At 36.1% G+C, this 15,000-nt stretch overlaps 1 protein-coding gene across 1 annotated transcript in view; it reads right to left on the reverse strand.

The window, feature by feature from the left end:
* Positions 1-6,716: 6,716 nt before the first annotated feature.
* The window catches only part of LOC137624505 (nicotinamide phosphoribosyltransferase-like), a 22,765-nt gene continuing 14,481 nt past the window's right edge, over positions 6,717-15,000 (reverse strand). The window contains exons 5-12 of the mRNA XM_068355318.1: positions 14,744-14,863; positions 13,653-13,733; positions 13,200-13,362; positions 12,317-12,474; positions 11,825-11,939; positions 8,522-8,604; positions 8,010-8,195; positions 6,717-7,544 (exon numbers count right to left, since the gene is read on the reverse strand). Of these exons, the coding sequence (XP_068211419.1) occupies positions 7,410-7,544; positions 8,010-8,195; positions 8,522-8,604; positions 11,825-11,939; positions 12,317-12,474; positions 13,200-13,362; positions 13,653-13,733; positions 14,744-14,863 (1,041 nt within the window). The 3' untranslated portion in view covers positions 6,717-7,409. The remainder of the gene's footprint in view (positions 7,545-8,009; positions 8,196-8,521; positions 8,605-11,824; positions 11,940-12,316; positions 12,475-13,199; positions 13,363-13,652; positions 13,734-14,743; positions 14,864-15,000) is intronic.

Below are 15,000 nucleotides of genomic sequence, written 5' to 3' on the forward strand. Positions count from 1 at the left end.
ATTTAAAAATTCAGCAGTCCAAGATCTACATTCAGGAGATGGAATTGATGCAGAGTAGCATCAACTGCAAATGAAACGAGCTTGTATTCTAGGCCAACCCACATGTCATGTGTATATAGTGTGAAAAGTAATGGGCCCAGAACACTACCCTGAAGAACACCAGATATCACACTCCTATACTCAATGGTGCCCATCAACAACAACTCTTTGCAATCTATCACTTAAAAATTCAATAATAATGCTAAGAAACGACCCATCCAATCCCTACTGTTTGAGTTTGAAAACAAGGTCCTCATGATTAATATGGTCAAAGGCAGCACTAAAATCAAGGCCAATCATACGAACTTCCTGACCACATCAAGGTATTTCTGTATACCATTGGAGATTGTAAGAAGAGCATCACATGCTCTAAGGCCTTTATGAAAGCCTGATTGCAAACTAGGGATCAGATAATTACCTTCCGCAAGCATATCTAGATGTTTTTGTCAAAAGATATTCAAAAACTTTAGATGATATAGGTGTTATGGACATTGGGCGGTAATCAGCTGGCTTTGAGCTACCACACACACAGTTACATAATAGAGTAACATTAATAATTCTCCAGCAAGTGCTAAAAGAACCTTTTCTTGCTAACTTGCGGGAAATAACAGATAATTTTAGGACCTAACAAACTTTTGGTCTTTATAAAAAGACGAAGGAAAAATACCAATTGTGTCTACACCTACACGAGCATCACTGCTTATGAAATAAAATTTAATGTCATGCGACCAAAAAGCTACATTAGTTAGTTTAGCCTCAAGAAAACAGGAATGAGGAAGATCGAGTTTCTCATAAGGCATACTTTTCTTCTTCTTCGACTAAACTTTTCCCACTATGCAGGGTCGCTATTTCTAGAGAGCCGTTTCCAACTTCTATCTCCGATGTCCTCCATTTTGAGATCTTTCTCCTCCATATCGGCTGTTACTCACTCCATCCACCTTCGCTTTGGTCTCCCCCTCCTCCTCCTACCTGGAACATCCAAATCCAGCATCCTCCTCCCAACATACTCCTGGTCTCTCCTCATTACGTGCCCAAACCAGTGTAGTCTCTTTTCTTGGATTTTCTTTGACACCTCTGTAACCTTTGTTGTTCCCCTTACCAAGTCATTCCTAACCTTATCCAGTCTCGTGATCCCAGCCATCCATCTTGGCATTCTCATCTCTGCAACATTCATTTTCTTCTCAAAGATCTTTTTATGGGCCAGGTCTCTGCACCATATGTCATGGCAGGTCTCACTACAGTTTTATGTACTTTTCCCTTTAACTTTAAGTTTATCCTTCAATCACACAACACTCCCGATTATTCGATCCAGCTTGAATTCTACTGTTCACTTCCGTTTGGAGTTCTGCTGTTTCCTCCACATATGACCCTAGGTACTTTAATTTTTTCTGTCCTCTTTACTATTTCACCCAGCAAATGTATATCATTTTATTGGTTCTGCGGGTTGCAACACATATACTCTGTTTTTGTTCTACTGATCTTTAGCCCTCTGCTCTCCAATTCCAATTCCTCTCTCCATCCCTCCAGCTTCCCCTCCAATCCTTCTCTGGTTTCATCACACAGAACTATATCATCTGCAAACAACATGGTCTATGGTGACTGTTCCCTCACTCTTTCAGCAATTACATCCACTACTATATTAAACAAATAGGGGCTTAATGACGACCCCTGGTGTAACCCAACTCCCACTTCAAACGTCTCGGTAAAACCAACACTCATTCTTATTTGTGTGCCTGCTCCTTCATACATATCTCTAATCAGTTTAACATTTCTCTGGTGTTCCACTCTCTCTCAAACATCTCCATATCTCCTGCCGTGAAACTCTATCATAAGCCTTCTCTAAGTCAATAAATACTATATGTAATTCCTTTTGGCCTTCTCTATATTTTTCCATCAACTGCCTTAGTGTAAACATTGCATCCGTCGTGCTTCTGCCTGGCATAAATCCAAACTGCTCTTCTCCAATCTTGGTCTCTTCCCTGATCCTACACTCTATAATCCTTTCCCAAAGCTTCATTGTATGTGGGAGGAGTTTGATTGCTCTATAATTATTACAATTTTGTACATCGCCCTTTTCTTTGAATATGGGTATTAAAAAGGTATGCCTCCACATTCTGGGCATCTTTTCTTTCCGGTGCATCTTCTTCATCAGATCCCACAGCATATCCACTCCAAATTCCCCCAAGGATTTCCAGACTTCCACTGGGATCTCATCAGGTCCTGTAGCTTTTCCATTTTTCATCTTACTGAAGGCAACCTTAATTTCTTCTCTCTCTATATCTCTTACCATTCCTAAATTTGGATTTCCATCTGCAATTATAGATCTCAGATTTTCTTCATTTAGCAATCTTTCAAAATATTGCTTCCACCTTCCTTTTATATCACTTGAGCTACACATTACCACTCCATCCTCATTCTTTATCTGCTTAATGTGGGTAATATCTTTGGTCGCTTTGTTTCTTCCCTTAGCATTCTTGTAAATCTTCTTTTGACCCTCCTTTGTGTCCAAATCTTCATATACATTATCCAATGCTTGCTGTTTTGACTGTGCCACAGCCACTTTTGCTTCTTTCTTTGCTAATCTACTTCTCTCCTTATCTTCTTCAGTGCCTGTTTCATCATACCTTTTCTTTGCATTTCTCTTGATCTTGATTTTTTCTTGTACATAATTACTCCACCACCAAGTTTCTTTGTCTCTTGGCCCTTTTCCTGTTGACATCCCTAGAACTTCTCTGCCAACTCTTTTCAGAATACTGCTGTTCTGTTCCCACGACTCATCCACATTCTCTTAATCCATGGTGCCAAGAACGACTAAAACCCTCTCTATGAATCTATCCCTATATTCTGGTTCTTTCAGCTTCCACCATCTTATCTTTGGAATTATCTTTTGCTTACCTCTTATTGTTTTCTTCCTATCCCAGTCTACTGTTAAGAGTTACAGCTTCTCCTGGGAATATTTTACAGTTTATTATCTCTTTTAGATTTACCCTTCTACCTAATACAAAATCAATTTGGAATTCTTGCCCACCACTTTTATACGTTGTAAGATATTTTGGCTGTTTTTCGAAGAAAGTGTTGATTACTGCCATATCAAACGCTACAGCAAAGTCCATAACCCTTTCACCATCTCTGCTTACTGTCAAACACATCAGAAAAAAAGGGTTGCCTTTTCCTTTGAACAGTGAGTGATCGAGCCATTTGGTTTAAATAAAGGAGGAACTGTTACATCTACACCAAAGAGTACAGATTAAAGGGTAGCCAACCGCTTATGTTCCTGGGTTGTACCAGTGAGGGTTTCTTTTATGGTTAAATTGTATTCATTTTCAGTTGAAGCATAAACTCTCTCAGCAAAAGCTCTAAGCTGAATATAGTTATTCCAAAGCAAATCTGATGTTACCCGTCCAAAAATAATAGGCCTCCTGCTTCTCCAAATAAGCAAGTCTACAATCATCATTTAACCACGGTTTGTCTTTCACTCAGTACCTTAGCACGCGAAAAGGAATACGCCTATCAATGATGTTGACGATCAGATTCTTATTCAAAAGAACAGTATCAACAATATTATTCAATTATGATCAATTAAAGTTCAAAATCTTATGATAATGGTCTTCTCATGTCGCTAGTTTGCACATTAAACAAATAAATTTACCTAATTAAGAGTTGCTTGTTTTGGTTAATTGAACAATATCTTAAGTTTATTCTCCTGTGACTATTGCACCTTTAACTATTTTCCAAAGGAATTTATTCCAATACATGTGATGGGGCTTGTATCATTATCCCAAGAAATTTACTCTACCATGTGTTATAAATCTTGGTGCATTATCCCAACGATTTCATTTAAATATATGTTATGGGTCTTTGCCTAATTGACCTTGAAATTTATTCCAATGTCTTAGGGTTTTCGTACATTAGCACAAGGAATTTACTAGAGTATATGTAAGGGGACTTCGCACAATATACCAAAAAACTTATTCAATTATTCCCAAGTCTTTTTTTTTTAAACATATCTCGGAATTTATACCAGTATATGTTAGGAGTCTTCGTACATTACCTAAAGAATTTTTTTTTCTGCATACTTTATAGATCTTGAAGCAATATAACGGGGAAATTATTCCAACATAAATCGTATGTCTTTGCAAATTATTCCAGTACATATCATGGGCCAATATGAAGAAAATGTTTTCCAGCACATAATGTGTTTTTTTTTTTTGTATGATCCCAAGGGATTTACTCTAATACATAGGAGTCTTTGCCCATTGTGGAAAGAATGTATTCCAACACATAGTGAGTTTTTTGTATTATCCCAAATGATTTATTCTATGAGATATGGGTCTTTGTCCACTGTGGAGAGAATGTATTCCAACACATGATGTGAGTTTTTGTGTGTATTATCACAAGGGATTTATTCTATGAGACATTAGTCTTTGTCCACTGTGGAGAGAATGTATTCCAACACATGATGTGAGTTTTTGTGTGTATTATCACAAGGGATTTATTCTATGAGACATTAGTCTTTGTCCACTGTGGAGAGAATGTATTCCAACACATGATGTGAGTTTTTGTGTATTATCCCAAGGGATTTATTTTATGAGATATGGATATTTGTCCATTGTGGAAGGAATGTATTCCAGCTTATGCTACAAGTCATTTTCATATAACGGGAATTAATTCTAGAAAAAAATATAAATTTTTTTATAGTGCAAATGACCCTACAGTGCGTTGGGTGTTCATTGTACGTTCAATAAATGTTTTATTTTTCCCATAAGAATTAAGAGATTTAAAATAATTTTCTTTTTTCTTTCAAAACTTTAATACAGCGGGACCTTGTTTCTTTAGTTCCCACCATCATTTATGAGAATATGGTCAAAGACATCACAATCGATTTATAAAGCAACGTTTAAATGTTTTGCAACATATCGTAGGGGTCTGGAAGGAGAGCGAGTCACACAAATACATTTGAAACAACAGGATGGGGGTAATTGATTAGTATAATAGGTGGCCTTATTATGTTTTTTTTCTATTTGAAATAGCAGGAAACCTTCAATTTTATAAAATAAGTTTCTTATAAATAATAAAATTTCATCTTAATTCATAGATTTTTCTTTAACACTTCCTTTTAAAAGATGGGAAATTTCTTTATTTATATACTTTTTTAACAAAAAATTACATTTTCTCTTATTTCCTATACATTTGTTTACTTGTCCATTTTTATTAATGAAAAATTTCTTCATGAACATCATTTTTACTTCTAAAAATCGACTTCTAACAAATTTTCTTCTTAAGAACAACTGTAACTTTATCTAGGAAAACATATATAAAAACCTAAGAATGAAATGCTTCAAAAATCAGTCACTAGTTCAAGTTCGATAAGTGATCTTTGATGAACCCGTCAGTCTTATAATTTTTACCCGAAAAATTCCTGAAATATTTTTTTTTCTTTTGCTTAGTTTATAGGATTTTGAATGAGGACCAAAAAATTCTTAGTATACTAAACAGAGTGGCATGAAATGTATGACCTAAAATAACTGGTTCATTTCCCTCTTCTTTTGCAGGAACATAAAGCACAAAGGGCATGTGACATAGAGCTGCCATTAAACGAGGTCAAACTTAATGGTTGGGGCACTGAGTTGCCTAACAAATAGCTTAAGATATAAATGACTTAAAACAACCGATTTATTTCCCTCTGCTTTACAGGAACATAGGGGACAAAAGGCATGTGACATACAGCTGCCATAAAACCAGGTCACACTTGTTAACAGCTAGGGCACTGAGGTGGCAAAGGTTAACAAACAGCTTAAGACATAAATGACCTAAAACAACTGATTTATTTCACTCTGCTTTGCAAGAAAGGGAGTGATAAAGAGCATGTGACATAGAGCTTCCATAAAACAAGGTCACACTTGTTAATGGCTGGGGCAGGGCACTTAGTTGGCAAAGGCTAACAAACAGATGATAAAGGGAATTAATTGATTGATTGACTGATTGATTGATTGACTGATTGATTAATATGAGGTTTTCTGGCATCCTGACATTGATAAAGGCCATGTGACATAAAGCTGCCATAAAACGAGGTCACGCTTGTTAACAGCAAGGGCACACAGTTGGCCAAGGCTAACAAACCGCTTCAAATGCCGACTATCCTATTCGAAGTCTGAGTAGTCACAAGTTAGCCTCGTTACAGATTAGCTTCTTATTGTTACCAAACGTCTCAGCTACTACTAAGAAACATCTTTTACTTAGATTAACCTTCTTCTCAGATGTATTGTTATCAGAGTACATACTGATTGCAAGAACATTATACTGAACACAGAAACATCTACTATTTAACAAATATTTTCAACTGTACTTCAAAACATTTGTTAATTAAGTGTACCATATGTTTATAAGAAGCTCTTATTCAGGAATATTCTGTACTTGTAAGCTTTTTATACTTTATAACACCACTTGTTTATAAAAAGAACTTACGTGGAAACACCTGTTCAAATAGACTTTTAACATAAAATGATCTTTATGCTTAGAAAAAATTTTCTGCTGTGAAAAATATTGTTTGGAAAAATATTTCTAATGGAAAGCACCAGTTTGTTACAATTTTTACTGGAAAATCATATATGGATGGATTTTCTACTTAAAACCCCCTCTTTTTAAAAATAGAATGTTCTACTATGAACACTTGTGTAAAAGAATCTTCTACTTGGGCAGACATTCTAAATTCTTTTCTACAGGGAACATCTGTTTAAAAGAATAAAAAATCTTCTACTCAGACATTGCCTTAATTCTTTCCTACTGAAAACATCCGTTTAATATACACATTCTGTCTGAATCTATTTCATTGGGAACACTTGTTTAAAAGAATCAAGAACTCTCTACTTGGATACACAATCGGTCTAAGTTCTTCTCTACTGGGGAAACATGTTTAAAACAATCTTCTACTTGGATACACACTCGGTCTAAAACCTTTTCAACTGAGAACATCTATTTAGAAGAATCTTCTACTTGTATAAACAATCTGTCTACATTCTTTTCTACTTGGAACAACTGTTTAAAAGAATCTTCTACTTGTATACACACTAGGTCTAAAATCTTTTCTACTGGGAACATTTGTTCAGAAAAATCTTCTACTTGGATACACATTCTGTCTACATTCTTTTCTAATGGGAACACCAGTTTAAAAGAATGAAGAATCTTCTACTTGGAAACATATTCTGTCTAAATTCCTTGCTACTGGGAACACCTGCTGAAAAGAATCTTCTACTTGGATACGCACTCTGTCAAAATTAAACTGTGAACACCAATCTAAAAGATCCTTCTACTTGAAAACACATTCTGTCTAAATTCTTTTCTACTGCGAACACCTTTTTTTGAAGAATATCCTACTTCGAAGCATCCTCTGCAATGAACTTCAAGATGTCGATGTCGTTGCTGGAAATTTCTGCTCTCAGGCGGACCTCATCAAACGTGTAGTCCTTCAGGAGCTCACCGTTCTCAAAAACAGTCAGGAGTTGGTCCTGCCAGGAGGACAATAAGGACGAGGTCAGTGAGAGTTAAAAAAGAAATAAGAGTACATTAAGAGGGAAATAACTTTATAGCTAGTATAAAAATTAAATGATACATGGAGAAAATGTAAGGGCATTGAGATTCATGGCCCGAGGAGTTGTATCATGAAAACTTGGTGTCGATAATTCAATTTCATAGTACCATCTCAGAACAAAATATGAATTGTCTACCCAAATTTGTTTCCATAATAACTAGTAAGCAATAAAGTTTTCCCCCATTCTCTTATCCTTAATTCTCTTGGAACATTAATTAGTCTCCTTTATTTCCAGTACCCCTTTTTATAAAGTCTTCACTTCATTCTGCTAATTTACTAGCTTTAGATCTGGATTCAACTAGACACGTTATTTCCAGTATTATCAACCTCTTCCAAAATACGAAAATGCAAAAATACCACTATTAATCAAGAGTCACAATACCTGTTCTTCACTCGACTCTGAAGCCTTAACGGTGGTGTAAACGCCATTTGTACAATGAAGAGCCAGTCGACCTCTCTTGCTGTTCTTCCCTGGGTCAGTAATGGGCTGTTTGTACACATCAATCTCCTCTCCGTTCACTTCGGCAAAGCTGCACTTGTAAGCACACTTCTGGGTGTCTCTGTCGATCTATAGAATGAAAGAAAGTGATACTCCTACTGAAATTTAGCAGTTAACATGCTTTGTACCAGATCATGTTCATAGCCTGTGCGTGTACTTTTACCCACAACATACAAAAATATGTTCTGTATTTTGATTCGAATATTCAGTATATTTTCAATAGTAGCTTTGTTTAAATCTTCCACTTATTTAGATAATTACTTAGCCCTGAAATTGGTACAGTATTACCTTAGTCATGCAAAAGGTGTGTAAAAGTACAAAGTCAATCAGGCTGAGTTTTAAATCTGTAAATAAACTACTAGTATGAAAGTAAATTGGGTTGAAAGTGCCCATACCCTCTGTAGAAGTGCAGCTCCTGCCCCAAAGCCGGCATTATTGGCTGCCCATCCATTCTCTTCCATGGCTTTCAAGATGGCCGCTGCATCGAAAAGGAAAGGTTATTAGTGCAGAAAAATTACGTAAGGGCTGACTGAAAGATTTCAATAGTATTTAAAGTAAGGCTTTGTCTGCTGTGAAAAACAAATGGAAATAAATAAACTACGGTATAATGTTAATGGAAATAAATAAACTACGGTATAATGTTAATGTATACACATACAACCACGAAAATATCAATTCTTGGGTGACAAAATATTTCCGAGGCCATCCTAACAGCTACAATTGATTTGATTCGATTAATGAAAATTTGGTCGACACTCTGGCACTAGCACTTGGTTGGACAATAAGATAAATAATCAAACAAGAAGTACAAAGACCTGGAAGTGAAATTGAAGGAAAACTCCAGTTAAACTGTGAAGTCATAGCAAGAAAGGCTGGATAGTAAAATGAAAGAAAGGAGGAAAGAACTGAGGTAGTCAAAAGCTAAACAGTTGTTGCAGATAGGGGATAAGGGGATGTTGCAAATGCCGTTTTGCTTAACCTTGATGCTTATAAAGTTATGGACCCAGACGGTATTTTTGCATTGTTTTTCATAAAGACAACTAATTTGTAGGATCCGAAGTTGACTGATATTTGTTTATGTTAGCAAGAAGTCATATGTATTTTTTAAAGTCTTGGTAACGTAACTCAATATGGTAAATTTGGCTGTACCTTTGCCCATTATTGCCCTTCGTGCAAAAGCGCCACGTTTGTCACCTGTCCTCATGTGAGGAGTGTAGGGAGTGGTACCCCGCCAAGTGGCAAGTGTATGGCAGGAGGAGGAAGATGGCTAAACGCGACTGCTCTCCCTCGGACTCCTCTTTGAGGTCGATGAAATTGGCTAGATCTATTCCTTCAACCCTTGGTACTATGCCCTCTGACCCGTTCCCTTTGGTCTTTTCGAGAGATAGGACGGGGAAGAGTGGTACCTCTGTACCCCTCAATTTCCACAACTCCCACTAGCACTTGGTTGGACAATAAGATAAATAATCAAACAAGAAGTACAAAGACCTGGAAGTGAAATTGAAGGAAAACTCCAGTTAAACTGTGAAGTCATAGCAAGAAAGGCTGGATAGTAAAATGAAAGAAAGGAGGAAAGAACTGAGGTAGTCAAAAGCTAAACAGTTGTTGCAGATAGGGGATAAGGGGATGTTGCAAATGCCGTTTTGCTTAACCTTGATGCTTATAAAGTTATGGACCCAGACGGTATTTTTGCATTGTTTTTCATAAAGACAACTAATTTGTAGGATCCGAAGTTGACTGATATTTGTTTATGTTAGCAAGAAGTCATATGTATTTTTTAAAGTCTTGGTAACGTAACTCAATATGGTAAATTTGGCTGTACCTTTGCCCATTATTGCCCTTCGTGCAAAAGCGCCACGTTTGTCACCTGTCCTCATGTGAGGAGTGTAGGGAGTGGTACCCCGCCAAGTGGCAAGTGTATGGCAGGAGGAGGAAGATGGCTAAACGCGACTGCTCTCCCTCGGACTCCTCTTTGAGGTCGATGAAATTGGCTAGATCTATTCCTTCAACCCTTGGTACTATGCCCTCTGACCCGTTCCCTTTGGTCTTTTCGAGAGATAGGACGGGGAAGAGTGGTACCTCTGTACCCCTCAATTTCCACAACTCCCATATTTTCTTAAATCTTTACACGCCTGTTGGCATAAAATTTAAATGGATATGCTGAAAGCAATCATCTATTATCTATTCTGCATTTTGACTTTCGCAAGGGCCTTAAGAGCTTGTGACGCTCTTCTTACAATCTCCAATGTCGGGAAGAACTTCCATAATTATGATCATGAAGTTATATGATTGGTCTTGACTTTAGTGCTGCATTTTACCATATTAATTATGAGTCACTTGTTTCTAAACCTAAAGAGATGGAAGTTGGTGGGTCATTTCTTAATATTGTCATAGAAATTCTAATCAGTAGGATATAAAGAATAGTTGTTGATGAACACCATACTGATTACAGAAATGTAATATCTAGTGTTACTTATGGTAACATTATTGGTTCTTAACTTTTCAGATCATGTACACATTATGTGATTTTTCCTGGTACACAAGCTTGTTACTCATTACTAGGATGCTGTCTCTTTACATTGATCCCATCTCCTATATCTAGAATTATGGAGCATAAAGTTAAAGCCTAACAAAAATCAAAGTATGAGTGAGAGTTGTTCTTGGACATTGGGTATCCCCCATCCAGATCTCACTGACAAGGTTTCTTTGACTATATGCTGATCGTTAAAAACTCTTCTTAGTGTGTTTCTTAATTGTATATTTACTTTGAGAAATACATTTTACCTGTTTCTTCTTTAATTGCAGGAAACTTTATTGCATTGAGAAAGTCTTTCAAGATTTTTTGGAGACCTGTCTGTCCTTCTGAAATATCCTAATAAATCTATTAAGCTATATTTTTAATATTAGCCTCTTTGTTTGGTCTCCAGCAGCCAATACTTATTCAACCTCATTAGACAAAAATTTGAGGTCTAATAAATTACTGATGCCTGATTATGATATTAATCTCTGACATTCAATTGGCTCTTTGTATGTTGTGTATGCTGTTTGATATTTTTCATAATTCATACGATCCTTTGCATTTTAATCTTTCAAGACTATACCATCCACCATGGTTGAGCTACTTTGCCATCCACTACGTAGCACGAGCTATGTAATTAATCCTAAAATTTCATCTCAGACGACCAAATTATAGTTGAATAAGTGGAGCTTTGGAAGTTTGCACTTGGTGCAAATGCTATCCTGTTGAGGGGGTTGACTAAAGTCTTGTTACTTTGTGTATAAGGTACTTATTGCAATTTATGGTAGTGTACAGTATTAATTTTTCTCCTTTTTAACAGTCAATTCTTTACTTCATTCGTTTTTCACACTAGGCTGCTTTCTCTTATCAGAGTCTTTAGGCTTGTATAATGTTGTTTTTCCATCTAGAGTTGTAGACTGGCTATAATAATAGAAATACTACACGATGTACACCACATATAGTGCCATAGCATCCCCAACACTCTAAGCCTAGGGGATATATTAGATTCCTCATTGGAAAAGAAAAGCTTAAAGTATAAATATCCATCAAATAAGTTATCACAGATATTGCTTGAAGAGGCAAACCCAAACTTCCATCCTTTTATTATGAATCAGAATTATTCATCATGGAACTTCGCAGTAAAGTTTACTCCCGACCCCATAAATATTAACATACTTACCTAAACACTTGTAGTTGATGCCATCAGCCTGAACCACTCTGATGTACTCGGGCAAAACCTTATAACCTTTGGAGTTCTTTTCAGTTCCAAAACCCTTTCCTAGGATGTCGAGGACCTGAAAAGGGCGTAAATTTCCCAAAATAGTTTCTGTATGGATCTAGGTGGATGCTTTAGGAAATCAAGAATTTTTTATAAAAAGTATTGTCAGTTTCATACTATTTATATTGCATCCCATTTTCCATAATACATTCTTTGCTATGTCCTGCAATAATGATCAAAGTTATTGTAATACTAATGCACACTTGAAAACCATCTCAAATGTGACCAAAGAAATGAATACTGTATGTCGCTCCACAGCTTTGACTTGAAACGAAAACTATCTCTGGATCGCTGCTTTTAATCACGAGGTTGTATTTTTCAAATATTTACTTCAATAAAACAAAAATGAGCACTAAGTATATATAATTGAAAACAGTAAGTATGGACACTCACCTTCAAAACAACTTCAACTGGGTCTCCACTATCTGGTCTGACGCTAATCGACCCACCTTTCTTGCCATTCTCAATCACGAGGTCTTTCATTTCTTTACCAAAAGTGTCTTCTAAGCACTTCCAAATGTTGAAGGAGTCGACCACACAGCCAAACTTTCCTAGGAGTATAAGATGTTATGTAGTCTTACCTTTCAGGTACAGTAAGCTTCTTTCTGATAGAGATTTGAAATATTAAAGCGTTTAGATACAACGGGGAAGACATTTTAACGTTACCAAGAATTTTTACGATTTTTACAAAATTCACGTTTCTCTTAATTACTGAAGGCAATTGTATTTGCATAGCAACTGCTTTTCAAAGACTGGGAACTGCTAAACATGCAAGATGACATGATTTCCTGGTTTCTTTGGAGCTATGAAGTGTTTTAACCAAGATAAACTTCAATATTGTAAATTCTGATCTTTTCAATGTACATTAACCTTCTGAAGTTTTAAATCATATAAAGAAATGTTAAAATTTCAGCTATGAGTTAATTGAAAGCTGCAATAAAATTTTTATTGCTCTGAAATAAAACATTGCAAGACTAGGACTGGCTACTCTTCAGAAGTTACTTTACAAGGTTTCAACAGTCATGGAGAGTTGGTACTTGAAGAGCATCATGTCTTCTTCGACTCATGTTTTAGGTTTCTAAACTCCATACATTACAGCTCCTGAAGGGCTACCTTTTGTATTGGCCTAATTTGAATAGGCCTTAAACAATATTAGTTTTGGGGATATTCATAAAACCCTAAACATTTAACCATAAAATGGGCCATCATCAGACAGTTACCTTTGTATCAAAAGGTACCCGCTAATCCTCACAACTAAATCAACTTGTGAACATACTTCCCATGAACTTCGTCAACATCATTTTGTGAGCTTCATTTTCTCTATCTCGTCCCCAGCTGGTGACAGTGGAATGCTCAGAGAAGGGCCCGGACATAGCAGCAACGCCATCCACGTGGTAGTACTTCCTCAGCATACAGGACCCAGCGATAGTGTCTGAGGTCTGTGCAGTGCGAGGAAAAATGGTGTTGAAAACTGGCTATAGGAAGCCCTTTGGAAAGCATGGGACCTGTAGGGTACTCTCATTCAAATAATTCCCCCACATGTAAATAACAAAATAAATGCATGATGTTGAAGATATCTAAATTGTCTGTATACCTCATTAAATCTCATACTTTACAAGGCAAATGTAGATTTTCTGAAAATAGAGATTTTAGTAATTATCTAATTCTAGGTGATGTGATTCAACAAAATATGTCATCTTCTCAACAAAACCAGAAGACACAAGTTTACCTTGAAATTCACCATGTGCGCAGCACCGCCGATAGCAGCACTTTCCACAGAAGAGACTCCTCGGTAACCGGTGTCATGGAGCTGGCGGAGGAAAGACAGTGAAGAAGTATTCTACCCAAAATTACTATTACCATCATATAGTAGTTTCAAATATCTTAGCCATTTCCAGGCAATCCTTGGCTGACCAGATGGTATTTTTTACGTAAATAACGATTAAAACCTAGGCAAAAGTGAAAATCTCTACACCAACCAAGGACCAAAATTGCCAAGTATGCACTGTTAAGCTCCACTAACACTCCAGTTAAACTCTCAAACAATCATGGACCATCATTCGGTATATTTTATCATGACGTCATTCATATTTCTGTAAATAGATCTGAAGATACCCTAAGAAAAGGATATTGGATCCCTCCTACACTAAGGTCTCAACGTAGCAAAGATCCCAAAAAAGAAAAGAACTGACAGATTGCAGAACTTTTTTTTTTTAACTTACATTTACAATAGAGTACAGAACTATTGTTACGACTTCCAGAGACTATATTAAAGAACAAATCTTGTTGACTACATACAGTTTGTCTCAACCTAGAGATCTTAATAGACAAAAGAACTGTACGACAACAAATATTTTGTTGCAATTTAAATACTTCAATATAAAATGAAACTAGTTGACTGCAAAAATTTTGTTTCAACTCACAGAGATTCCAAAAAAGAACAGAACTGGCTAATTACAGATTTTTAATCCATACTTGCAGAGACTTGAACAAAACTGACAGGTAACAAAACTTCTGTTTTGACTGTGAGACCTTAACAAGAGCATATTGACTGTTTCAACTTAGAAAAAACAACAGATACCAATAAAGAACAACTTTTGTATCATCTTGGAGACATTAATAATGAACTGAAATGTCTAACTACAAACAGTTTGTTTTTAACTTACATAGACCTTAATACTAAAATGAGCTTACTACAGAATTTCAGTTAAATCTAAAAAAAAACTTTAAAAACCTGATTAACTACAGAACTTGTATTCCCATTTACAGAGACCTTAGCAAACAACAGAACTGGGCAACTCCAGTTATGGTTAAACTTACAGAAAACGAGACAAGACTCATATCATCTGAAGAGATCTCATTGTAATGGTGGACGAGTTGCTTGTGAATTCTCGAAACAGTGGCCACCGTCATTGGATACCAGGTCTGCACCAGAATTGTCTGCAAATATAAGATTATATTATGTAACTTTATTTTCTTAGGAACAGTTTATGTATTAGATAGTATCTTGTCCTTTCGTTATATTTTTTCCCAGTTTGTTCTGTGTATCACTGTTTGATTCCACTATATATATATAT

Source organism: Palaemon carinicauda, chromosome 31, assembly GCF_036898095.1.
Source record: "Palaemon carinicauda isolate YSFRI2023 chromosome 31, ASM3689809v2, whole genome shotgun sequence".
Classification (NCBI taxonomy): domain Eukaryota; kingdom Metazoa; phylum Arthropoda; class Malacostraca; order Decapoda; family Palaemonidae; genus Palaemon; species Palaemon carinicauda.